We start from the raw sequence: 27,219 nt of genomic DNA, 5'->3' as shown, positions 1-27,219 counted from the left end.
TAATTAATTCAATATATACGACTTTAATCTTGTAATTATTTATTTTTTTCTAAATGTGGCTCTAATATTCCATCGTAATTATGTACCCAGAGAGATTTGAAAAAGGAAAATTGGTGGTATTAAATAAATTTTATGCGGTACAAAAGGGTTGAATATCTGGTGAACAATAGGTTTTTCTGGCAAAACATTTTTACACAAATGCAGATTTGATCAATCTCCTCCTGTATTTTAAGCATGTTGATGGTAATTCTGTAAATCATGTTGCATGAAGTACAGTGTCCTCTACTGGACAAAGTTAATACTTACCTGTAAAATTACACTTCTACACGTTTTAACACTTCTCAAATGTCTAAAGTTTCTTTTTGTACAGATTAAAAAGCTTTGATCCTGTTAATGTGATACTTTGTTGAAATAGGTATCACATGATGAACCAACTAGTGTCTAGACCTGACATATTGTAGACATTTCAGATTTTAGATCTACATGTCACTCCAAATACATTTATATTCTGGGACAAAATTGAAACCATAAAATATAAACATGAACATTTTTTTTTTGTAAGTGAAAAGCTGCACCCTTCAGTTTAAAGTCAAGAGAGTGACACATGGTGGGAGGGATCTTTCAAAGTTTCTGTAACTGGAGGACTTGGTAGACTTGTTAGGCCTGTCTACTCATGTCGATTTCCTCAACTTTCTCTGTGGCCTGTAAAAGAGCTCTGAGACTACACCTCAGCACACACTCACCACATCAGCAGCAGGAGGACAGGTTCCTGATAGTTTCTGTAGAGAAGATGAATGGAGAAGACATAGCTCTGAATAAGGCAGGAGACATAGAGGTAAGCAACACAGACTGACAGGCCATTATTACTCTCTTCTCTTCTATGTTCTGATCCTCTCTGTTCTATTATGTTGAAGGTTTTCTCTCTGTTATTTTCTATTATTCTGCTCTTCTCTATTATGTTCTATTTTTTCCTATACTGTTGTGTTGTGATGTGTTGTGTTTCGTGGTATGTGTTGTGGTGTGGTATGATGTGTTGTGTTTTGTGGTGTTGTGTTGCATTGTGTTTTGTTGCGTTGTGTAGAGTTGTGTTGTGTTTTGTTGTGTTGTGTAGAGTTGTGTTGTGTTTTGTGGTGTTGTGTTGTGTTGTGTTGTGTTGTGTTGTGTTGTGTAGAGTTGTGTTGTGTTTTGTTGTGTTGTGTAGAGTTGTGTTGTGTTTTGTTGTGTAGTGTAGAGTTGTGTTGTGTTTTGTGGTGTTTTGTTGCGTTGTGTAGAGTTGTGTTGTGTTTTGTGGTGTTTTGTTGTGTTTTGTGGTGTTGTGTTGTGTTTTGTTGCGTTGTGTTGTGTAGAGTTGTGTTGTGTTTTGTGGTGTTGTGTTTTGATGCGTTGTGTAGAGTTGTATTTTGTTGTGTTTTGTTGTGTTGTGTTTTGTGGTGTTGTGTTGAGTTGTGTTCTGTTGTGTTCTGGTGTGTTTTGTTTCGTTTTATACAACAGAATTGAATTAAATTAAAAAGGATTAAATTGTAAATTGTTGTCAGTTAATTCCAGAGTATTAATAAGGAAGCTGTTAGGACTTGTTGGATGTTTGCTTAGAACAATAGTTTTCAGTCAGCATTCTGGGGTCCCCCAGGGGTCACTGAGGGGATTTCAGGGGGTTCCCATTAAAAATGGAAAATATTGAAAAAATATTATCATGTTCATCAAAGTTTTTAGTGAGTTCAACAGTTTTCACACTTATTGGACTGATATATAATGCAATATATGTTAATATATTGCAGTAGATGGAGATGCATGTTTATTATTTCCTATTGACAAAAGAGGGGCCAAATCACAGGTCAACTTTAGCCCATGTCAGCCCACAGGGTCTCCCAAACCTTTCTGGCTTCTTAAAACAAAACTGGTTGTCTTAGCGAACAGGTGGCATGTTTACCAGTGGACAGCAGTTAAACTGAAGACTGATTCATTCTTTGTTTTCTCTGAATTGTCGTGAAAGGCTAGAAACACATAGAACTTGTCAGTAATTCTCAAAGACAGAAATATGAAACAAATGTCTGAAGAACAGAAAAGTCTTGCGACACCCAGGTTTGAAAGCATTGTTCATTTCCAGGACTGTCAGCAGTGACGTAACCCCACGTGAAATAAGTGTTCCTCTACAAAGTCGCCAGCTGTGTTGAGATGAATGAAAGCGGTGTGACTCAGACAGAGTTACACCCCGGTGTGGCATCTTGTCTACCTATGCTACAGGACTGGGAAAAACCCTGAGAAAAAGCCTTTAAACAAAAACTCACTTTCTTTCTCTGGTGCAGAGGGAGATAAAGGTAGACAACATAACCAGAATGGGTTTTTTTTGGTTTATTTAAAAGGGGACAGTGCAATTTCATAAAACACATGATGGTTAAAAAAGCCAGAGTTAGCCAGAAGGCTAGTTTTCATCTGTAGTCCCATGGCCATGATGTAAAAAAAGCAGAGAATTACGAAATAAAAAAACAAACAAAAACAAAACACGTACAATATACAAAATACATATACAAACACTTGCGATACAATTAAAAAACAATACAACATCACATACAACATTGCACTCCTTACTGACCAGACCGACTTACTGACAGAGGAATATAACAGTCACCTCTGACAGAGCCTCCAGTAACACGCTCAGGCTGTTTCTTTGGCTGATGAACTCTTTCAGAGGATCTGGAGCCAGTTTATGCAGTACTACAGGTCAGTTTTAAGTCTGCAAATGTTTGAAGACTGTCCCAATTTAAAATACTGTATTTTTTTTAATTGCACAGTGATGATAGTGCCTAGGTTTTTTTTAATCCATAACTTAAATTGTTTGTTTAGATTTCCAATGTTTTTTTTTTAAACTCTGTTTTTTTTCTCCGGAGTACTACAGTTTACCTGTTCTGCAGTATAAGTATTTGACACCACCTCAAATACCTCCCTCCCACACTCAGTTTCACTTCATTCTCCCCGCACAGGCATGTGTCATTGCATGTGGCAAATCCTCAGGTTTCTGTAGCTGTAGAAGGAGACGCCCTGCAGCGTGCTTTGTGGGACGTATCACCTGTTATCACTCTGCCACTCCCCTTTCTTCTCTGACAACCACAGTACATAGAGAGCATAGTAACAAAATACACCACAACACCTCTCTGTGATTGGTGTAAGCCTGAGAGACGCAGTGTAATCCACATCGAAATCCTCCAGAGGTGGATCTGTATTTGTAACAGTGGTTGTAATTAGCCCATGTGTGACTGTGTTCTTTAACCCTTTATCAGGCAAAGAACTATATTTGGTAGTTAGAGTCAGGTAACATTTCGAGAAAAAAGTTGCAAATTTACTAGATTAACCCATAAGAACCCAGAGCCAGTAATCCTTAAAAAGGAAAATTATGGGGGATATACCATAGACCAAGTGGACCTTATGATATATCTTATTTTTAAATGAATAAACTAGACACCTTTTCTGCTTACAGAAACACAAATTTGCCTTTTTCTTTGCATCTCCACCACATATATCAAAGTTGTGACTTTAATAGTGCTGTTAGACAACAAATTCCATTTCAGATTTGTTTTTAAGTAACAAAATAATAAATTGAGAATAAATAAATATAAATAACACTGCCTTATTGGACGGCTTCTCAACAAGCTACTGTAGCTGTAGAAAACTAAAAAACACACTTATGTACTTGAGGAAACATACATGAACATTACTAGAACATTAAAAATGTTTGTGACACCCATGTCACCATGGGTTCTTATGGGTTAAAGTGGCAAACCTACAAGAAAAAAAGTCGCAGATTTAAGAGATTTAAAGTGGCAAATCTGCACAAAAAAAGTCGCAGATTAACGAGAAAAATGGGGGAAAAAAGCTACTATTTTCTCCCAGATTCACCACTAAATCTCATAAATCTGCACATTTTTTTCTCATAGATTTGCCACTTTAATTTCGTAAACTTTTTTCGTATGTTTTTTTTTTACACATTCTGGCAGTATGTAATATCCTCCAATATTCTCTAGGGTTGAAATTTGGAATTTGCAAGTTTTTCAATGAGTGCCCTATTAAGGGTTAAAGTGGTGAATCTGGGAGAAAAAAGTTGTTTTTTTCCCACTTTTTTCTCGTAAATCTGCAACTTTTTTCGCGCAGATTTGCCACTTTAAATCTCTTAAATCTGCAACTTTTTTTCTTGTAGATTTGCCACTTTAATCTGCAACTTTTTTCTCGAAATATTACCTGAAGTTACCAAATATAGTTATTTTCCTGATAAAGGGTTAACAGGACCTGGAACTTTTATCAGAACTAACTTCTCCTCTCAACACTTGCAGGCACAGAAAGGCAAAACGCATCGCCCAATGAACCTAAATCACTATGCCACTAAGAAGAGTGCGGCTCAGAGCATGTTGGACGTTGCCTTGCTGATGGCCAACTCGTCCCAGCTGAAGACCGTTCTCTATGTGGGGTCTCGTTACCGATTCTACATCCCTCTCATTGTCCTGCTGTCTCTGTCCATCACGTTACAGGTCATAGTGGGGCTGCTGCTCGTCTTTATAGGCAAGTGACTCTATCCATTGTTATCATTCCTCCTTTTCCTTGCTCCTTGCACTTTAAATACATGCTTTTGTATGCCTGTCTTGATTCTATGCACCTTCCACATTTTAAGCTTCTAAAACCAATGACTGATCTTTAGCGGCTTATTGATTTTTTAACCAATCAGAAGGTAATTCAACTTGAAAAGGAGCTGCACTTTTGTCTGGCTGACCGAGAAAATTGGTGCATTGGTTTCCCTCCTATGGAAAACCAGTTTGCATCATGCATTCAAAGTTGTAAAGTGATTTCAGAAGTCCAAATCCTTTGATTTTGACGAAAAATATAGGCAAAATAGTCACTTTGTCATGTTTACAAGGAGAGCTAGAGATGTCCAAAAGTAACAAAAAACATTTATCAGCACTAAATCTAATTAACTAACACATTATAACTGAATTAAAAAAAAGAAGTTAAGGATTTTTTGTAACAAGACCCAACCCATATTTGGTTGGGTCTTGTTACATGTCATGTACCTAAGTTAACCTACGTTATGTACCAGACTTTAGCATTTAACGTTAGTTAATGTACGTAAGTAAAACAAATTTACTTTTGGTTTCACACAAGATTCAAACAGCAGTGCCCCAGCTTAAAGTATTGTGTTTGTTTGACCCATTCATCCACATCCACGTAATACTTTGATAATAATAACAATACTTTTGTCATGTATCTAAGGTTGTATAGTAGCAGTTAACTTACAACATTTGAGACATATAGAACTGTGCTAAAGTTCTAGGCAGGTATGAAAAAATGCTGTAAAATAGGAATGCTTTCAAAAATAAAATGTTAATAGTATATTTTTTATCAATTAACAACATGCAAAGTGAGTGAACAGCAGAGAAATCAAAATCAAATCAATATTTGGTGTGACCAACCACACTGCAAAAAAAGAAAAGTTGGGTGAACTCAAAATTTCAAGGCAACAAACTTCGATAAAATTAAGTTGGACAATTAAACTAAATATTTTAAGTTTTGTTTTTGAGTTTGCTCAACTCTGAATTCAGATTTTTGTCAACTCAACTGTAAGTTGTACTAACTTATAATTTTACATTGTAATAACTTTTAATCCTTACTTCTGCTAACTTCTGCAATGTGCTGAAGTGGCACGATTGTAACGCCGCTATGAAATGTCAGCTAATGTTGTTAATGCGACCACAATTTTGCGTTAGCATTGATACGCTGATATCTACTCTTGTAGCTGTAACAAGCAGCGCCGCTAGCATCAGTTAGCCGCTAGCTTTCGCTAATGACTGAATTTCACAACAAAGAAATAAGAGTTAGCAGAACTATTGTCCCTTGTTTTGAACCCCAACTTAAAGATATAAGTAACAACAACTCACAAACTTGTTTTTTAGCAGACAACTGGCTTCCTTTGTTGTGGTAACTTACATTATTGCCCTAAATGTCAATAATTTATATTTCCAAGTTTTACCAACTTAAATCACTGTTTCAGGCCAAAAAATACAAGTTGGCTTTTTTGCAGTGCAGCATCAATTCTTCTAGGCATTTTTTCACAGCTGCCTAAGACTTCTGCACCGTACTGTATTTGTTTTTATATTCAGCACCCTTTTCTTTAGATCTGTAACTAAACCTTCCCTGTCTTGTTTTATATTTCTGTCTCTCACCATCTCACATTAGCTTTTTATGTTTCTCATTTAGTTTTTGTTGTTGTGTGCTTGTGTGCCAGCAGTGAAGTATGATCTAAACGATGTCCGGAAACACGCCAAGTTGAACAGGATGAACAACGTAGCGACAGTGATGGTCTTCTTCACCGTCCTGGTCAACATCTTCATCACAGCGCTGGGCTTTGAGGGACATGCTCTCGGGTAGGCCCCTACAGATCATACATATACAGGAGGGTCTCTCTCTGTTGGAAACTCTTGTGATCTTATCTTTCTGTCCAGGTCATCAGCATCACCTATGGTGGCAATACCAGAGCCTAAGCTTGTGATCCATCCCATGGACCTTAACGTCACTGGTGGCATGTAGCCCAGTCTCGCACCAAAATGAGACATTTCCTTGTTTACCTGATTTTGCAAAGCCTTGAAATTCAATGGATCTAACATTAGATTAGTGGTGAGCATCTTCTGTGGATGCAAAGTGATGGACCGGATGACTAAGACCCTGTTTCCATCTAGCAGTAACATGTGGTCTGAGTGATCCGAACACAAGTGGACAGCTCTAAATACAGGTGAAAACACTGTCAGGATGCATTGGATGTCAAAAAACATGTTGGGAGGTGTTTCAGGCCACATGAATCCACATTCAGATATTAGTGAGAACGGGTATGTGACTCTTGTCCACATTAGTGACTCCCTACTCACCTGCTGTCCCCTGCCCCATTAGAAGTATGTACTCATTTGCGAGACAATTGTGTCATAAAAGCGAGTAGTTGCAGGTAAACAAACAAGAGAAGACCAAAAACACAGAAGATGGACATCCGTAGATGGAGCATGCCAGAAACCCGTTGACTGGTCTCAATTTAGGCCGATAAGTCAGTGCAGCGAAAGGTGTTTCGCAAACGGAAATGCAAACGTGTTAAGTTTCATACAGAGCGTGGGAGTGGAATCACTGAAGACACGTGGAGATGCTGCTACTGCCAGATGAGAACACACACACTGAGAGCTGTCCACTTGTGTTTGGAATACTCAGTTCGGATGTTGCTGCTAAATGGAATCAGGGTCTCAGAATCCTCAATCCAAACCTGATCCAGTGAACATTGACCTAAACTCTGGATCACAGCTGTTAAATACAACTGGACCAAAGATTGACAACCAAACAGCTCAGCTTTAAAACATTCCCACTGCCTCATCTATCAGATGTTCATAGACTCTACTGCGGTGTACTTTTTTTTTGCACAAATATTTAAGACTTTTATCTTGTAAATATAACAGTGTTTTATATTGTTTCTGTAAGTGTGTGTCCCCCTCCTCCCACTGTACAACAGTCAACCCTAAATATTGGTATCTTGTCTCTGAGCAAACACAAATAGAGTCAATTACAGTTGTCAATCATTGATTTAAACCCATTTATAGAGTGAATTAACTCATTAAAATTAAATGTATCAGCAAAACGAACACTTTAACAATCACTAGTACGATACCAACTGCCTAAAATGACAGAAACCATCTTTGGGAAAGAGCTATACACTAGTGCAGCCGACTCCTTAGAGTGGTTCTCAACCTCAATATGGCTCTTAATCATATCAAACAACCCAAATCTTTTCCTAAAGAGTAATCTTATCTAATATGTATCAATTTAGGGGCCCTTGATACGAAAAATGTTCAGAACCAGTGAACCACTGTGCTAAATGAGACATTTTTAGGCAACCACAATGTTACGATAACTTTCATGAGCTGAAAACGCGGTGAATGTGTCAAAGTTCTCATCCGAAAACACAAAGTTCACTGTGGAAGCGACTTTATCACAAGATAACCACACCCAGAAGCATACCCTGCTTTATCATCTATCTCACTCTAAAATGGGGTCGAGATTGACAAAAGAACGTCGTGCTGTATTAAAGAAGACTTAAATCGAGCGACTGGGACCATAAACTCATCAGGAAAATGTTTATTCAGGTTATAAATCGAGTGAGAAGTAGGATCTCGTTTGCAACCAGAGAATTCAGGTTTAAGGCTCTTCTGCATGGTTTCACTTTTGTAGCACAGATTGTTTTGCATTGGAGGTGGTTGAAGCCAGAGGAGTCTCATGTTTAATGGTGTCCAAATAAGTTTCTTATCAACTGTCAAATGTTTAATTAAGCTTATTTTTTGTATCTAAATAAAACAATTCATTTCTTGCTATTTTACAGTGTCACATCTCTTATTCTTTCAATATTTGACTCTCACTTTCACCTCATAAACATTTTTGAAACCTTTAGAAATTCATCTCCAATGAAATTAAAACACTTAGTCGTGTTGGAGCCCTTTTTTATTTATTTATTTATTTATTTATTAACACATACAGACAACAGCCTTTGGTTTGACTTGGGCACTTGGATGTGGAGGACAGATAGAAAATGAAAGACAGACTCAGTTCACAAGTCTGCTGTGCTACATGACATCACCATGTATATCTCACCAATAAGAACACATTTCATGCAGCTGCATGAAAGAAAATCAAAGACACAAAACATAGTGCAACATATGCAAGAAAGCAAAGAAATAAAAAAGGAGTGCAAGCATTATTCTATGTTTTTCTTACTGTGGCAGGTGGGCTGCTCCCCCCAAACATTGATTACAGAAGAACAAGTCATATCAGACTTTGGATACACAGACGATCATTTGTCTGGTTTTGAACATTTCCCTGATTTGGCAATACTACGACATAGTTTATGGAATGTGGTCAAACTGTGTTTTATCCCTACTACTGACATCATAGAGAAGAAACTGACTCTTAAAAAACCCTGATATTCTGACAATGAGTAAGATCATTCAACCTTAGGATTGTCTTCACTGTTCATCACGTGGCAGTAGGCGTAGTAGCAGACGGCTGCTAACACCGCTAACAGCAGCAGGAGCCGGATCACCTTCCACAGGCCGCCTCCAGACTTTCTGACGGGTTCCTTGGATCGTACTGCGCTGTGATTGACTGTCCTGTTAGAGATCTGGATGGGGGGCCTGAAGCACAGGGGGGATGAAGATCTTTAGACCTTTTGTTAGGATGGCAACCAGATCTGAGTCACATGCCTCATCTGTACCCCTCTTTCAGAAACTCCTCATCCTTGAAAACTTTAAGCACTTTAAGACTTATTTTAAATTTAATTCTCAGATTCACTCTTATTCAACGCATCAATCTTTAGATCTTCATCCTCCAAGATTTCTGACATGTAGAGGTCAATTTATTGTTCAATTTAGGGACTAAATTATGGAATACCTTTTCCCATCTGGCAAGGGACTCCATCTCTGAAAATGCTTCAAAAGATGTCTGAAAGCTCATTTAACTGCTGTTTTGAAATTGTAGTTCACACATAAATACACTTTTTTATCATGTTCATTTTTGTTTTTAATTGTTTTTGTTATCGTCATTATAACTTGTTGATGTTACACATTTGTTTTTTCTATTATCAGTTTGTTACTTTCTAATAACTATGAAATTTTGGGTGGAGGCTTTAAATAAGCCCATCTGGGTTTTCTGCCTCTCCCTGCACTTTACATTATATGTTATCTTTGTAATTTTATGTAATTCTACCTGTGCAAATAAAATAAAACCTAAACCTAAACCTAGACCAGGTGACCAGCTAATCCGCTCCAACATGCCACTAGTTCATACTACAGACTTACTCTGCATCTTGGTCCGATTCCTCCTCTTCCTCTGGAGCAACGTTGCTTCTTCGTTTCAGCCTGAATGGAGAAATTCTTTACACTTAAATATCAAGATGGCAATATGTTCAAAAGCATTAACCAACAGTAACCAATGTACAGTATATGCTGCGGCTGGGCGATATATTGATATAAAAAATATATCGATATATTTTTAAATGTGATATGGAATTCGACCATATTGCATATATCGATATTGTTCTTTTTTTTCTTCTTTATATATATATATATATATATATATATAAATGCTTCCCTTACTTGGGATTGTCATATTTAGTTCTTTTGGCATGTTCGTTATTCTTTTCTCATATAAATATATTTATTTCAGAAAAAGATTGGCCTATTTTACTTCACAGGCTATTTTTATTTAAGATATGTTTTTATTTAAATGCACTTTTGAACTTTGAGTTTTAAAAAAAAGGTACTCCTGTTGTTATACAGTATTTATGTTATATATATTTTAGTACATTTACTTAAAGTTCATGACACACGAGGGATTTAAATCACATCCTTAGCATTTGATTGGACCGTTAAAAATTCTCAACCACAACCAGAGACTTATGCACTGGGCATTACTGGTCCAAGAGTTTAAACTTGACTTAAAATTAACTCTCAGACCTACTGCCAGTTTTAGTTTTAGAGGACACAATTCTGCACACTGCGATATTCTCTTAAGAAAGACAAAACCTCACTTTTACTTTTTTTATTCCGGTTTGACCTTTATTAACATTTTGGATTAAGCAAGAGCGCTGTAGTTGTTAAATAATCAAATTAATCCTCAAAAATACAACTTGCCTAATAATTGTGCAGGCAGTGTATATGAAGAATAAAGAAAATAAATTAACTGACAAACAAAACATCTGTTGGCAGGTAGGGGACGGGTTCATCTTCAAAGCAGAGTTGAGGGGGGATAATACGGACCACCTCACAGGTTAACCAGGTCAATCCTGCATGTGTGTGTGTGTGTGTGTGTGTGTGTGTTAAAAACTGTACTCACATGTCTCCAAACATCTCTTGTCTTGTCTGTGGAAATGACAGCAGGGTAGTTTGTGAGATTATTTACAGCCACAGAGAAACAAACATAGATGGATAATCAGACAACCAGGACTCACCGGAGTGTGGTATGTGATGTAGGTAACCTCCTCCTCTGGAAAGACAGAAAAGAGACACATAAGGGGTGTTTCCATTACAGTCCAATACCCAGAATGAGGCGGGTCTCACTTGCCAAAACACCCCTAATTTGAATATGAGCCGTCCTGAGCGCTCTTTTGACTGGCCTTTTTTCCCCTGAAAACAGCCTGTTTGCTGATTGGATAGAACGCTAAGCAGGATGTGACGTGGTACTCGACGCAAGACGCGCCATTTGTAAAAGCCGGCGAAGTAGCGAATAGTCACAAGCGACAATAAACATTAGCCCCTTTCATAGTGTGTTCCCGCAAATCCCCGCTATGTTGCTGGAAAGATCTGTGACAGCTCTTTGCCTTAGGGCGTTCATAGTGATCCCGCAAAGGCGTGATTTTCTGCCATGTGCAATCCGGCGTCGAGGAACGAGGTGCACAGTAGCACAGTGCTAATAGGCTAAAAGTTAGCTCTGTAGCAGTACAGTGTGTATGTGCTAACAGGCTAACAGTTAGCTCTGTAGCAGTACAGTGTGTATGTGCTAACAGGCTAACAGTTAGCTCTGTAGCAGTACAGAGTGTATGTGCTAACAGGCTAACAGTTAGCTCTGTAGCAGTACAGTGTGTATGTGCTAACAGGCTAACAGTTAGCTCTGTAGCAGTACAGTGTGTATGTGCTGCTGCTGCAGGAGGTGTTCACTTAGTGATCTCTGTTTGTTTACAACAAGCACCGGACAATCTGTACACCCATGCACAGTTAGTGTTTCCGGTTAATTCACGACCAGACGTTTATGATCATTAGAGACGCTGTGCACAATAAGCCATGCTGGTTTGTTTATGATCAGCGGAGACGCTGTGCACAATAAGCCATGCTGGTTTGTTTATGATCAGCGGAGACGCTGTGCACAATAAGCCAGCCTGGTTTGTTTATGATCAGTGGAGACGCTGTGCACAATAAGCCATGCTGGTTTGTTTATGATCAGCAGTGGCCGTTGTGCACAGTAAGCGACGGCGGCCACAGTTGCTTCTCCCGTGTTTAATCTGTCGTGTATGTGATCACGGTTGAAACTGTCGCTGAGCGATTACGTGACGATCAAAAACCATAGGTCACCTCCCGAGTCTCGTGAATCCCTCTGCGGCCTTTTTTTGTAATGAAGACACGCTGAGTGAGCGGACATTTGACACTCTTTGACACTCTTCCCCCTAAAGGAAACACGGCTAATTACTGGCACATTTTACCACATTCTTACAGAGGAAGATAGTGTTCACAGAGAATGAACATCAGATGGCAGGTTTGATAAGGAGAGCTGCCAGTGTGGACATTATTGGTTGACGTCTCTTGTTCACAGACTGAAGAGCACCTACCTTCCTCTCTGTAGTAGGTCTTATCAGACGACGGCTCCACTGGAGCGTCCTCCATGGCCTTTTCAAGCTTCTTCTCGTACAGCTTTCGGGTAGAGTCTATGTGCACACAAACACATTTGCAGTGTTTCAATATCCTCCTAACCACAGAAAACTAAAATATACAAAATATGACTTGTTTGCATTATCTAAGTGTTCAAAGGAATTGGAGAAAATTATGTATTTTATCATATCATTGTTTCACCATGTGAAAAGAAATATATGCTCAAGTGAAAATGGGTTTGGGGTCTGATTTCAATTTAATTATTTCTATTCTCATATTTGTTCTACTTTATATGATATTATGGCAACTTAACAGACAGGCAACATTTTCAACCGTAATAAAGGTCATCTCATATCTCAAAAATAATAAGTAATAAGAATATAGCATGTTGTCTGGTAGGTCAATTAAAAAAACACTTTTTTATTATAAATAAAGCATATTTTTGCATACTCCTTTGGAAAATAAATATTTGAAATGGAAAAACTTTAGTTTATATAAAACTTCGGTACAGTACAAAATGAAATATTTTTACACGCATGCACACAAATACAGAGTGACCCCGTAAAGACAATAGTTTGATTTAACTGCTCTGGGGTATTCACACAAGCAGAACTCTTGGCTGAAGGCCAGCAGGAGTTGAGCAACACATTGGAATGAATGAAGTAAACCTGCACACTGCTTTTAAAAACACTGCTCTTACTTTTTGGGTTCCATGTGCCCCTTTACACATTATTGTTCAGCATTTATTATGCAGAGAGAACCCTGTCCTGAGCTGTATGCACTATTGCATTCTGGGTAATGGAGTTTAAAGATCGGATGATCTAGAGTCCAGTTTGTTAATCACATTGAACTGAATGGTAATTTAAATTGTGAGGTAAAAACAACAACCTCAAAATTCATAAATTATTTCCTCTAAATATTTCACATCAGAATTTTTGAGAAATTTGAGTCAGTATGTTCTTGGGCTTATCAAATCAGATGACGCAATTGTGTATGGCAATATATCGATAGGATTTCATTGAAAGATGATAAATCATCATACTGAATTTGCACCCAGCCCTAACTCATCTCAATAAATAAGAATATCATAGAAAGTTTATTTATGTCAGTAATTCTATTCAAAAAGTGGAAATAACACATTTTATAGATCCATTACACACAGAATGAAACATTTCATGTCTTCATTTATTTAATTTCTTCTAATTATAATGATTATGGCTTACATTTAATGAAGACCTAAAATTCAGTGTCTCAATAAATGTTTAATAATACAAAAGAACAATTTTTAAAAGTATGTTAAATATGTAAATGTTGGCCTCTGAAAAGTATCTCATCTATATGACTCAATACTTAGTTGGGGCTGTTTGACTTGAACTACTGGAAATGGACTTTTACATGTTATTCTAATTTATTGAAATGCACCTGTAGATTAAGACACTGGCCCAAGTATAGACAAAGGTAAAGAACAGCAGCAAATGAAAACCTAGTCAACATTACTGTCAAAACATGCAGCAATATATATCTTTAAAAGCAAGAAGCGTCTGTCTGTGTGTGTGTGTGTGTGTGTGTGTGTGTGTGTGTGTGTGTGTGTGTGTGTTAGAATAATTTGAATATCATACGTTGTTGAAAATGAAATGTTACTGTCTTCCTCTCTTTTTCCTCTTTGTGATTTTTCTCCAACAGTCATCACAGGTCACTATGCATGCGTAATTCACTAAACCTTGATAATGTCTAACTCTATGCATTTATATTAATCAGGTAATATGATTTTGATACATTGATTGTGTTTGTGTGTTAATATTGATGTAGAAAACTATGATTACTTTAATTAAATATATTCCATTTGCTTAAACTAATTAAGATTCTATAATCACAAAAAATAGTATTGTCTGTCTTATATTTTTAAACTTTAAAAGAAAATGTAGATATTGAAGAATAGTTGGGCTCTTGTTATATTTCTGTAGAACATAATAAGGCAGTATGTTCGTGATAACAAGTTTGTTAGCAGCTCACAAGGCCTTGTCCTGGGTAGCATTGATTGTGTTGCCCAGGTGGCCTGATGTGTGACGGTATGAAAGAAGACTGGCGAATCAGCGGAGGGGGAAGGCGGCACTTCCTGGAAGAAATCTACCTTCATGATATAATTAAACTATGTTAGTGTGAAACTGGGGTTTTTTGCAGGGGTAGAGACGAGGTTTTCAGACTTCATGACCTGAAACCTGTCTGTGTGTATCAGGGACAGTTAAGCTGATTCCTAAAGTGAATCCCAGAGCTCTGTAATTCACATTTCTTGACGTATTGTAATAAAACTATGTTAAACTGAGAACTCGGACGTCTCCAGCTCATCCTTTCCCCATCAAAGACTGCGCAGAAATAATTGGTGAGACATTTTCCTGTTGGTGTCAGATAATTCAATTTTCAAGGTTTACTCATGCAATTTTTTTCTAACAGTGTGTGCGTGTGTCTAGTTCATATCTCTTAACCGTTAGTCAGACTGACCTCAGATTTTGTATGTGGCTTGTGCATGGCACGAAGGTGTGCATCCTCGATTTTGAAGATTTTTTAATTCATTTTTCAAAATATCATTATTTACGTAGGACGTGTTGTGCCATTGCACTTTCTGATCGGACACCTTTTAGGGGAGCTCCGCCCCATTGTGTGATAGGCCTACACCTGGTCAGTAACACAATTCACTCTGGATTTACACCCTGACTCATCTCATCTGTTAGTCTATTTAGCCTACCTATCTTTGGGAGTTTTAAAGTGAACTACAAGGTTCGATTTTCCAATAATATTCAAATAGTTTCCAGCAAATATCAATGTTCAATGTGTATGTGCTGGATGGTGTGGTACCTTATGAAAAGTAAGTGTTTTATGGAGTTGCAGACGTTGTAGTGGTCTGCATGTAATGTGCAAATTCTGTTATTCACATCCATCTGTTTGTGCTGCATGTAAACTTATTCCCTCCTATATCTGTGTCTGTATATATGTCTAACCATGTTGAATGATTAAGTTTCTTTTCCTTAAAATAACTATTTCTGTGTCTCTTTATATCTCAATGTACATCCATGTATTACCTAATATACACTTTGTATATTAACACTACTCAAGAGTATTACACCTCATTGTACATCCCACTTTCACACACAACCTCATTTGGTCAGAATTGAAAAATCGACTTAATCTCCCACTATATGAATACATACTTCCAGGCACTGCACTAGTTGCTTTAAAACAGTATTGTCTAAACCCATTATCTATATCCACTTTTCTTCCTCTCTATGATTAGACTTCCTCACACTTACGACTCAATCTATTCAAGCATGGAGTGGAAGTTGTGCGCCCAGTGAAGTCATATCTACTGAAGCCATTAATGTGTGAAGTGTTCTTACCGACGATAGGTCCATGTTTGATGCCATATTCAGTCAGCAGCTCGCTGATCTCCTCGTCGCTTTTCTCACTCAAAGACATCTGCAGATAGACAAACAGACAGATAAACAAATAAATAGAAAAACACAAATAGAAGTATAAAGACAGATAGCTAGATAAACAGTCAGTCAGTGAGCCTGGAGAGAGGGAGAGAGAAGGGAGGAGACTCGTAAAGTATGCTGCCCGTCAGGCTGCAATCCAGCAGGAAAACCAGAAGAAAAAGCTCTGGGAACAAACTGCACTGATTGGTTGATAATAAAGACAAACTATTAAAGTTAAAATAAATACATCGACATAGAATCCCATTGTTGTTTTACGTTACAAAACTTTTACTGGCAGGCTTTACGTCCATAATACCTGATTAAAAAAGGAGAGTAAATAAAACTTCGCGGCTTTTTTAATCTCGCGTGAGCAACAAAAAACACAACAAGCGATTAAAATTGTGTCGGTTTGCTCCGGTGATACATCTGCTGGTTTAAGTAGGTATGAAACTATTTCACTTACCTCTGAAAAAGAGAAATGATTCGGGTTTGAAAATGTTGCATAAAGCACAAGGAGATAGATCAGAGGACAGGCAGAGTGGGTGTGACCTGTGGCAGTGACGACGCTAGTGGCACACCTACATACTACCAAAACACATTTCTGCTGCAACGGCTGCTTGATTTAAAAATGAAAAAAAAGAGAAAGATTTTTAGGGAATCATTAAAGAAATGTGGTTCCAGTTTCTGGAAAAATATGCGAAGTGTATACTGCCCTCCTAAGTCTAACTGCAGTAACTACGCAAGGGGTAAAACTGAGAATAACTGATTTAAAGTTTTTTAACATATTTTAACTGGCCAGCCAAATGGGTTATATGTAGGTAAGTGATATGACACTTATTTCTACATGTGTTAATGATGCTAAAAAATCATTACGATTTATTTGACCTTTAACCCCAAAAATGTAGTTACTGCACTCTGGTATTGCTGTAAAAGGTTCAAATAGTAACGATAAACAGAGTGCAGTAACTACAATGTTGTTGTCTTCTTTCAGCTTTTATATTTGGTTTTTAGTGAATAAACATTTTAAATTGATTTTGTTAGAAGTGTGTTAAAAAGTGCAACTGTATTCAAAGATTTGTGTATTTTAGACTTAATATAATTTTATCTCACTTTTTTACTTCATCACTATCTAGATAATAATTTCCCTGTTAAATAAACTTATCATTTCTATTAATCTTGTCTTCACTATTCAACACTATGAAGAAATAAAAGGCTGCACTGTATCACAGTCAAATCAGACCGTGGTAAGTGAACTTAGTCCAAGCAGTCTGATTTGGTTTTCAGTTGGATTTTGTAGTTACTGCAATTTTTATATCATTATTTCTCTGAAATAAAGCAAATTTTAAAACTTAAACTTTGCCACAAGATAAAACAGACATCAAGGAGTTCATTTTTAGTTATAACTCAATTTCGACCAAAAATGTAGTTACTGCAGTTAGACTTGGGAGTAGACCGCAGAATTAGTGTGTTTAAAGAACACAGGCCTTTAAAAAAACACAAAAAAAACAAGACATTTGAATATTAGTAAGAAACCCACATAACCAAGCGATAGTTACAGCAGTGGTTCGCCTCACAGCAAGAGGGTCGCAGGTTCTAACCCTGCTAGTGGCTCTTCATGTTGTCAGTAAGCCTTCCGCCCACAATTCAAAGAGGTTTAATTGGTGCCTCTAAATTGCTCGTGGTAGTGAATGAGAGCATGAATGGTTGTCTGTCTCTGTGTTTAGTGCCCTTCCAGTGGTTAAAACACACAGGGGCACAGCTGGGATCTTATCTCATTAGTTGACAAATAACTGAGGCAACTAATGATTAATCCAGAATGATACAGCTATAAAACCATACCTTCCTTTCTGCTGCCACCAGCTGGGTATTTGCCATTTTCAAGTCCAATCAGACTTATCAGATTTACTCAATATGCTCACCATGCAATCCTCATCGAAAATACTAATTGGAAAAATAATAAGGCTCTTCAATAACAAAGATTATGTCACTACCTAAAAGTAGGTTTTCAAAATATAGTTAACTCATCAAAATAACCAATTTCTAAAGACATTTCTGAATCCTGTTTATTTTGTTGTATTGTCATAAAAACGATTGCTTTAAAGTAGGCTAAAATAAATAAGACTTTGATTTATTTACAGAAACTTTCCTTGTTATGTTTTATGAAAAACACCGGTTCGAGAATGAGATGAGACTACATGAACAAAAAGAAATAAAAGAAAGGAAATTCCCCAGGACTATGATCATATACAATACCTTGAGGACCTATTTCTTTTTTTTTCTTTCGACATTCTTGATGGTTTTGCACAAGTGTGTACAAACCAAAATTAGGAAAACATGCTACTCCAACAAGTACTACTAAAATGGACAAAAATCCTCATTCATTTACTTGACATCTCAAATTACGGTTATGACATGGTTTCGTCCGGAGGCATTTATATAAGGCACTCCTGTACAGAAAGGTGGTCTCAATTAAAAAGGAAGGCCTGTTGTTCAAAGCTCTGCATAAACAATCAAGTTTTCCAAAAAGCTTCTCTGTCCTGCAGCGCCCCCTGGAGGCCCGAAGTCAGTCAGGCCTAATAAGGAGTTGAAGTTCTCCAGGAAGGGCGTTGGCTGCAGACTTTCAGGCCCATTGTAATGTACACATTTTCCACTCACTGAAAACCTCAGTGGATAAACACTTAACATCGCTGTCATGCTTTCTCGGCTTCTTCTTCTTACTGATGAATCTTCACATTTCAATAAAAACAGTGGAACAAAGAGTGCAGCAACTTCATAGTTTTGAAGACTTATTGTAAAATCAGCATACTGGCCTTGATCTAATATAAAACTTTATTTAGATTTAATTTATGTTCAATTGTTTTGTATTTGTCTTGATTTGTATTCTTATTCGCCCGCATGAGGTTCCCCAGAAATTACACATCAATAAAACCGCAGTGCTTTTATTTTGAAGGCGATTTATGTATGTGCTTGCATGCATACTCCCTGTACAGAAATGCATCCCACAAAAACACTGTTACCTTGTGAAAAACACTTAGTTTTTTGCATAAAGTTAATATATTGCAGGTTTACTGCATATACATGCTCTATATTGTTTTTGTGGTTTGAATGCATGTTGTTTAAAATAAATGGAAAAGTGAGATAATGATTGGAGTTTTAACTATTTTTTACTGCCATAGTCTTTTTCATAACATATATTCTTACCAGTAGCAGCTCAAAACCAGATCATTTACTGCATTTTATAAAGCGATGAAATTAATATTGAGCAGATTTTAGTTCAGAGTTTGGTCCGGCCCTCCTCAACCTTCACAGTATGTCATGTGGCCCCTTGGGAAAATAACTGCCCAGCCCTGCTTTAAAGACATAAAACAAACAGCCATTTGATTGACAGAAAAATACTTAGACAACTTTATTGTGTATCAAAATACTGTCTTACAAACACTTTTAAAGCCTTTTTTTATTTAGGACAAGATTCATTTTTTTGTTCTGAAAGATAGACTATGCACAAAGCGAGCTGGAAGGATAAAGGGAGGGGGTGAGTGGCGGCTGACGGGGGTGAGATACAAACACTGAGCAGAAAACAAAGCCACATCTGTTCTCTTTTGTTTTTGGTCATCGTGTTTTCAGGACGTGACGAACCACACAATCATCTTCAGCCCTTCTGTCCAGCACAACTTTAGAAACTTCCCTTTTTAAACCTTTTATTTATATGAAAAAGTTCCATACTCAAAACACGTCATGTCATGATGATCTTATTGTGAATACCAGGCTTCCTGTATCTAATGAACATGCAGATCACATGTCGTGTCAGTAGCGGTGTTGAGAGAGCCCATGTGAGACAAACCAAAAAAATGTGTATTTCTCCTCCCTGTTCACATATATGTGGCATTATCTTTAATCTTTTGTCATCATTTCCCTATTCTTAACCATATTACGGCTTTAAAAACAGCAGTGCCTAAAACTGGATCACACTAGCAGCAGGTAAAACAACTGGGTTAGTTAAAGAGCATCATGAAAACCACATGCTGAAGTGGACTGGACCAGTGCTAAGAGACACGCCGTTCATCTGACTTTTATACGGACAATTAAAGATCTTACATCAAAGTGTGTCTCAGAGTGTTTTACACACTCTTGCATAAAATCCCATTCGTCAGGAAAGCACATTACTTCTGACACTCTTTGGTTCAAGTCCTGTGATTGTTCATATAAAACTGAATCCATTATTTATGTGTGTAAGAGTATCTCCTCCAGTGTAAACAATAACCTTCCATCCAAAGCTGGGCTCAGTGGGGCCAAATTCTACTGCGGCTACGCTATGGTAAGCTAACCTATCACTGTACACTAGTTCAGACTAATCTGCTAATGTCCACTTGTGTCCATGACTGGAAATGGAAAAAAAAGCCTAAGGCACAATTATCTGGCTTACCATAGTAAAAAGGTGCATCTTTTCCCCCCTCGTAAAATTTACTGAATGATGTGATTAGCAGAAAAATAAAACCATGAAGCAGAAAAATAAAAAAAACACGAAGAGAGGAATATGTGTCCTTGCATTCGTCTTTGGGAGATTCTGGACTGTGTTACAGTGAAGAGGTTGCTTTAAAATATCAACTTGTGGAAAAAAACAGAAATCTGAACACTGATGTGACAGTTTGTTTTCTAGTTGGTTAAATAGTAATAAAATAAGACAGAAAAAAGCCAGAAATCGTATTTTGTAACATGGGAGGGGCTTGGAGTTGTAAACAATGATTGGTTAGACTCTAGATAGAATTTCACTTGTATTAAACAGTGGTATAGGTTTCTGATTGTGGCGCTGGGTTTAGACAGTAATGTGGTAGGGGCTGCCTGGGATGTGTTCGTCGCCCCACTTGACCACCAGGATGTACTCCCCCTTCTCTTTGAGCTGGTAGCTGACGTTGTACAAGCGGTTGCCCAAATGTTTCACTAGGATCTCCTCACAGGGGACCTTGGGACCGTCCACACCAACCAGGAGCATGTTACGACCTGTGGAGCCAGACACAACATGAGGATCTGCATCAATTCGTTATTATTATTATTATTATTATTATTAGCTCAGTATACCGGCTTAGCCTAGCTAACACCAGACTAATCTCAAATGAGATCTAGTCTGGCAACCAGCCATTAATTTTTCCGTAGAGGAGGTGTGGTTTACGATCCTCCGGAGCCGTTTATTGGGCGCTTAGAATGTCTATCAAAAGCATCTGTAGGTTGCTCTTAGCCGGGGGACAGCGGAAACGCCGAGAGTCCTTTCGCCTTTCAACTTTTGCTCTAAACTATTGAAAACACGATCTACAGCTAAAGAGAGTTTCGCGTCTGCAGCAGCCATGTTGGATCCGTAAGAAAACTACAAGCTTCCAAGTGCCGAGTAGTACGCGTCATCGTCTTGCCGTCCCTCCCCGTTCTGTGATTGGATCCCTAAAACAGGGCTAAGAAACCTCTCTGGTTGCCAGACTGGATGGAGGTTCGAAATGAAATTCGAGCGTGCAAGGCAGTATGGGTATACCCAGGCTAATACCGGCTATAAATCAATGAGACACCTGAGACGAGTTCAGACTTTAAGTACAACACGATGCTGTACACTTAAATTTGTGCTTCAGTTCTTAGCATGCAACGGGACATTTGGACGGTTTCACTCTATTACGAAAATAAACAGAATAGGATTCATAGCAAAACCTTCCACACTGTAATAAAATTAGATTTGATAGCCTACCTATCATCACTTCAATCAAAATGTTTCATTGCAAGTAAAATACATTTATTGATGATTAAAAATATATAACTTTGTTTGCAAATCCAAAAGTTGTGCTCGCTGTTGAGCTGACTCTTGTGGCTGACTTATGCTGAAGGCACGTATCTATTGGCCTGTCTTGACAGGAGTGACAATTTAGCAACATTCACTGTCCACGGAGAAGACGGAGCGGGAGCAAGATTACCAAGCTGTCAATCACTTAAGCTAAGCCCCGCCTACGAGACTCAGCTCAGAGATTGAGGATTCAAAAACAAAATGTCTGGATTTGCAAACATTTTTTTTAGATTTCAGCATTGAAAGTTTTGCACTGAAATCTATCCTGTTTGATGGCATAAAAGCTAACCTTTGATACTGTACACTTACATCTGTGCCTCAGTTCTTAGCATGCAACGGGACATTTTGAGCACAGAAATTGTGCAAATAAATGTATTTACATTTGCTATCACGTTATGATATTGAACTCTTGCTCAGTTTTGTCACTTACTTCCTTTCAAACACTGGAATACTTCTTAGATAAGGCTTGCTAACAATTCTCCCATTTCCTACTTCCCTGGAAACTGAGAATCCCAACAATCAGATTGGATAAAAGCCAATCATAATTCCTATTCATAAACTGTATACATGGGATTCTGTTCCCTGGGTTTTCTGGCGTTCATTACCTACACACCAACAGAAACTCCTGACATTAGCTACCTGTTGAGAGTTATTCATCGGATCTCTTCATGTTCAGTCCACATTCATTCACACTGATGATAGAGCCTCTGAGGAGTGTTTGTCTGATTTTATTCATGTTTTATGACATTTTTATTGTTTTACTCTCTACTACACACTGTGTTTTATTATATGTTTCATTTTTGGCGTTAAGTTCATTAAATTTTTCTGCTTTTAATGTAGAGTACTTTGTAACTGTTTTGCAAGGTACTGTATAAATACATTTTATTATTGTGATTATATTATATTGAATGGGTAAGTGGGGGTGGGAGGGGCTAATGGTTCTGGAAATGTTTTTCTCCGTTCCGTATTTCCATTTAATTTTCTTTCAACAATATCATCAATGTTAGAAACAGAGGATTCCCCTACATAATGTACAGCTCCTAAAACTTTATGCTTTGGCCACCAGTTTAAATGATTACAGCTTTGTTTCTGAGAAATCAAGGTTTATCCATCGTTTTGGCAGATGGAGCTTTAGCTGTTGTTACTACTGGTTGCTTGGATGTTTTCCTGACAAATGCACCTTGAGAGACAAAGTTAAATTCTCCCCAAAATGCACACAAGCTTGAACCTTCAACCTTTTTAATCAGGGAACCAGTTATTAGGGCCTCGGGGCAATCGCACCGAGCACTGGTCCCATACAGCAATAGCTGTAGGGACCAGTTATACTGTGGATTTCTTCTTATTCCTCTTGCGGACGCAATTTCGTCCCGCTACTAGTCCTACAACTTGAAGAGTTGCAGGACAAATTATATATCAAAACGTGCGGTTTGATCGGGATCGGTGTGCTATTACTTTTTCTCTACAGAATACAAATTTTTCGCGACGTAAGTCGCAAAAAAGTGCCCAAAATTTTGCATTGAAATTAATGGGACGGCCGACAAAAAATGAGTGAAAAAGTTCAATAATTGGAGATTTTTAAACGTCTACTTCTCCGGCATAATTTCACCTAGAGACTCCATTTAAACTTTAAACAGTAGACACAAGTCTTGTGTATCGGTATATTAATCCACGTTTCGATAGGTCATATAGTTTTTTATCAATCCCTGTTCAATGACCATGATAATTTTTGGAGAAATTCTGAGATTATAATGGGTGTGTATTGCACGGAATGTTCGTGTCAGAGTGTGTGATGTCATCGCTCAGAGTGTAGAGGGAGAGGTAAAACTGTCAAAAAATGTACACACACACACACACACACACACACACACACACACACTGAGGTTAAAGGGCATAGTTTGAAATCTCTGAAGAGTCTCATCATAGTGTACACACACCGGCAGTAGCCCCCGTGGCCCTTTCAAAATTTCCCCAGAGGAAATTTTCTAGTTTCAACTGTGAGCCTTATGGGAAACATGAATGGCACTTTTACTTCGGGGCACCCAAAAATAATTCCTACCACTTCCTACCACAAAATATTTTTTTCTGTGCTCTAAATCAGCTATTCTCAACCTTGGGGTCGGGACCCCAATTGGGGTCGCGAGATGATTTCTGGGGGTCGCCAAATCATTTTGGAAGTCAGCTCTGTCTCCACTGTGTTAAAGTGTTCATGTGTTTTAGTCTTTTTGGTCACTTAATGTCTTTTTTTGTTCATTTTGTGTCTTTTTAGGTCATTTTATGTTTTTTTTTAATCATTTTGTGGTCAATTTGTGTCTTTTTTGGTCATTTTGTTTCCTTTTTTTGGTCATTCTGTGTCTTTTTTTAGTCATTTTGTGTCTTTTTTTTGGTCCTTTTGTGTCTTTTTTTGGTCAATTTGTGTCTTTTTTTGGTCATTTTGTGTCTTTTTTTGGTCATTTTGTGTCTTTTTTTGGTCATTTTGTTTCTTTTTTGGGTGATCTGAACTGTGCGTGTGAGATTGTGTTCAGTGAGCGGGGGTCACGGACAACATGCATGTTAAATTGGGGGTCGCGACTCAAAAAGGTTGAGAACTACTGCTCTAAATGTCCGATTGTGTGCTCAGGATTGAGACAAGGTAATTATTACATGAGAGTTTTTTTCTTGGGGAGGTGAAAAGCACTAAAATGCACTTTGTCAACATCACAATCATACAAACCTGCTTTGCTACAGTCGACGCTGAAGCTGTTTTTCTGACCGATGAAGCCCTTGGTCAGGCCCAGGCCCTTGGCCACGACCTTACTGGCATCTGATTGGGTGGGAGCACCCTGCTGAGAACAGCTGATGGCACGGGTCACTGGGTCCACCATGACAGAAGAGGTTTCATGCATACTGTGGCTGGACACTAGCTTGGAACCTGGAAGATGGAGTCAAGAGTTAGGTTCATCTCAGGGCTATTAACAGTCAGTTTGTCATCTTTTTTTTGTGCATATTTAATTCAGATCTTTATATCTTTTTTTCCCTGATATAAAGCTCTTCCTCACCAGTGATCTTGGCTTTGAAGGGGCTTCCAACGATGTGGTAAGGACCACCATATTTGATGGAAATGAGATAGTTGCCAGGTGCCATAGGAGTGTATGTGACCCTGTATCCCTCGGGGCACTCCACACAGTCCATCTTCACCTTGGAGGGCCCATCGATCGTCACAGCTAAAGCTCCGGGGCCTGCTTTGCTTGTATTCACCACAAATTCGCATGCAGTTCCTGGAGGCAACGAGACAGAATCAGAATCAGAAAACATTATTGTCTGTCATGACAGTTAAAACCCATTTTTATTCACTGGCTTTTAACTCAACATGAGCTTTTGACTCAACATTAATTAATTAATTAATTAATTTATTATTTATTTATTTATTTTTATTTGTTCTTTGTGGCTTTTTAAAATAAAGATTAATTTTAAAATTGAGATTAATTTTAAAACCCACTTTTATTTACTGTTTTTTGTTTTACCCAGCATGAGACTCGCTTTGTTTTAGTTGTTTTTGCTTGATCTTTGTTTTTATTGTTGGTCTGTCCTGCCATGTACATCGCTTTGTATCAGCCAACGCTGTCTTAAAGGGCTATATAAATAAAGTTGATTTGATTTAATGGTCTTAGACGTGGCTCACATACAACAACATACAGTGCAAAAAGCAAACTCGGACAATAGACATACAACATGTATTCCTAAAAAAACTGAATAAAATACCTAATGAAGTTTAATTTATGCAGGATAAAAATTACAATGTACCACATGTGCAAAGCAGCAAAGTGTCTATTAGGGCTGGGCGATATATTGATATAAAAAAGATATCGATATTTAAATGTGATATGGAATTAGACCATATCGCATATATCAATATAGCTTTTTTATATATAAATGCTGCCCTTACTAGGGTTTGTCATATCTAGCTCTTTTGTAATGTTTGTCATTCTTTTTTCATATACATACAGTGTATTTATTTCAGAAAAAGATTGGAAAAGGATTTCATAGGCTGTTGTATTTAAGACATTTTTTTTATTTAAATGTGCACTTTATGGAGCTTTGATTTTAAGAATAGGTACTCCTGTTGTTATACAGTATTTATGTTCACTTAAACGGTTTCAGTAAAACTACTTGTGACATGTCAGATTTGACTTTGACTGAACATTTGCTCTCACTTTGCATTAAAAATAGTGGGAGATATATATTGTATCTTGATATTCAGCCTAAATATATCAGGATATGACTTTTGGTTTATATCGCCCAGCCCAAGTGTCTACGTCGGTGTGTGGATTTATGGTATTTGTGTTCATAATATTTCTTATTTTAAAATAAAAAAACTAGACATTTTCTGCTCACAGAAACACAAATTTGACTTTTTCTCTGCATCTCCATAACATATATCAAAACTGTGACATTAATATTGCTGTTTAACAACAAATTATTTTTCAGATTTGTTTTTAACCCTCCTGTTGTCCTCGGGTCAAGGAAGGAAGAAGAGGGAAGGACACAAAGGGAAGTAAAAAAGGATGGAGGAAAGAAGGAAGGAAAGAAAGAAGGATGGAGGAAGGAAAGAAGAGAGGAGGAAAAGGAGAAAGAATGGAAAGGAGAGAAAAAGGGAGGAGGATGGAGGAAAGAAAGGGGAGGAGAAGAAGAAAGGAAGGAAAAAATAAAGAAGGAAGGAGGGAGAAAAGGAGGGAGGCAGGAAAGAAAGAAAGAAAGAAAGAAAGAAAGAAAGAAAGAAAGAAAGAAAGAAAGAAAGAAAGAAAGAAAGAAAGAAAGAAAGAAAGAAAGAAAGAAAGAAAGAAAGAAAGAAAGAAAGAAAGAAAGAAAGAAAGAAAGAAAGAAAGAAAGAAGGAAAGAAAGAAAGAAAGAAAGAAAGAAAGAAAGAAAGAAAGAAAGAAGGGAAGGAAAGGGGGGGGCGAGGGAAGGGAAGAAGGAAGGAGGATAGAGGAAGGAATGGAGGCGGGAGGGATGAAAGAAGGAAGGAAGGAAGGAAGGAGGAAAGGAGAGGAAATCAGGAGGAAGGAAAGAAGAGAGAAAGTAAAGGAGATAGCTGAAGGAGGAAAGAAAAGAAGGGAAGAAGGAGGAAAGGAAGGAAAGAAAGAAAGAAAGGATAGAGGAGGAAGGAAAGAAGGAAGGAAGGAGGAAAGAAGAGAGGAAGGCAGGAGGAGGGAGGAAAGAAGGAATAGTCAAAACAGATTGGGTCAATTTGACCCGGAAGGACGACAGGAGGGTTAAGTAACAAATTAATAATAAATAAAAACAAATAACCATTTGCCTTTTTGTTTGCATCTCCATAACATATATGAAAATTGTGACAGGAAATATGGTCAGAACAAGTTAAATACAATACAGGACACGATGAATGGCTTTAATCTTAGACTGTAGAAGATTTAAAGTGTTTGTTACAACAAATAATAGCCTGGTTCATTCTATACAATCGTTATGCACGTTATGTGTTTTTCATGCACACTGTTCATTGCACCTTATTTGT

The 27,219-nt window shown here is 37.6% G+C and overlaps 3 protein-coding genes across 5 annotated transcripts in view; 1 reads left to right on the top strand and 2 right to left on the bottom strand.

The window, feature by feature from the left end:
- Positions 1 to 673: 673 nt before the first annotated feature.
- On the top strand, positions 674 to 6,972 carry si:dkey-93l1.9 (uncharacterized protein LOC562339 homolog). Its single transcript, XM_059332519.1, has 4 exons — positions 674 to 835; positions 4,323 to 4,548; positions 6,269 to 6,404; positions 6,483 to 6,972. The coding sequence occupies exons 1-4, from the start codon at positions 674 to 676 to the stop codon at positions 6,565 to 6,567; spliced, it is 609 nt and encodes a 202-aa protein (XP_059188502.1). The 3' UTR covers positions 6,568 to 6,972.
- Positions 6,973 to 8,503: 1,531 nt separating this feature from the next.
- On the bottom strand, positions 8,504 to 16,522 carry emd (emerin). Its single transcript, XM_059333484.1, has 7 exons — positions 16,356 to 16,522; positions 15,815 to 15,893; positions 12,383 to 12,478; positions 11,012 to 11,046; positions 10,897 to 10,922; positions 9,861 to 9,920; positions 8,504 to 9,197 (listed from the first exon to the last, which is right to left on the bottom strand). Exons 2-7 carry the CDS (start codon positions 15,891 to 15,893, stop codon positions 9,008 to 9,010), a joined length of 486 nt encoding a protein of 161 aa, XP_059189467.1. The 5' UTR covers positions 16,356 to 16,522; the 3' UTR covers positions 8,504 to 9,007.
- Positions 16,523 to 19,268: 2,746 nt separating this feature from the next.
- Positions 19,269 to 27,219, bottom strand: part of flna (filamin A, alpha (actin binding protein 280)) — a 65,071-nt gene continuing 57,120 nt past the window's right edge. For all 3 annotated transcript variants that reach the window (XM_059332588.1, XM_059332590.1, XM_059332589.1), the window contains 3 exons: positions 24,746 to 24,964; positions 24,421 to 24,618; positions 19,269 to 20,890 (listed from right to left, as the gene is read on the bottom strand). In XM_059332588.1, the coding sequence (XP_059188571.1) occupies positions 20,706 to 20,890; positions 24,421 to 24,618; positions 24,746 to 24,964 (602 nt within the window). In that variant the 3' untranslated portion in view covers positions 19,269 to 20,705. The remainder of the gene's footprint in view (positions 20,891 to 24,420; positions 24,619 to 24,745; positions 24,965 to 27,219) is intronic.

This window comes from Centropristis striata, chromosome 5, assembly GCF_030273125.1.
Source record: "Centropristis striata isolate RG_2023a ecotype Rhode Island chromosome 5, C.striata_1.0, whole genome shotgun sequence".
Taxonomy (NCBI): Eukaryota; Metazoa; Chordata; class Actinopteri; order Perciformes; family Serranidae; genus Centropristis; species Centropristis striata.
Note: the sequence above shows the minus strand (reverse complement) of the source record. Positions and strands in the feature narration are given on the sequence as shown.

What these genes read in the sequence shown, in the direction of transcription:
- si:dkey-93l1.9 (XM_059332519.1), top strand. Translation starts at nt 674, where the DNA reads ATGTCGATTTCCTCAACTTTCTCTGTGGCCTGTAAAAGAGCTCTGAGA. An exon ending in ATAAGGCAGGAGACATAGAG is followed by an intron (nt 836 to 4,322) that starts GTAAGCAACACA and finishes CAACACTTGCAG; the next exon opens with GCACAGAAAGGCAAAACGCA. An exon ending in TTTGAGGGACATGCTCTCGG is followed by an intron (nt 6,405 to 6,482) that starts GTAGGCCCCTAC and finishes CTTTCTGTCCAG; the next exon opens with GTCATCAGCATCACCTATGG.
- emd (XM_059333484.1), bottom strand. Translation starts at nt 15,893, where the DNA reads ATGTCTTTGAGTGAGAAAAGCGACGAGGAGATCAGCGAGCTGCTGACT. An exon ending in CAAACATGGACCTATCGTCG is followed by an intron (nt 12,479 to 15,814) that starts GTAAGAACACTT and finishes GTGTGCACATAG; the next exon opens with ACTCTACCCGAAAGCTGTAC. An exon ending in GACCTACTACAGAGAGGAAG is followed by an intron (nt 11,047 to 12,382) that starts GTAGGTGCTCTT and finishes CTGTCTTTCCAG; the next exon opens with AGGAGGAGGTTACCTACATC.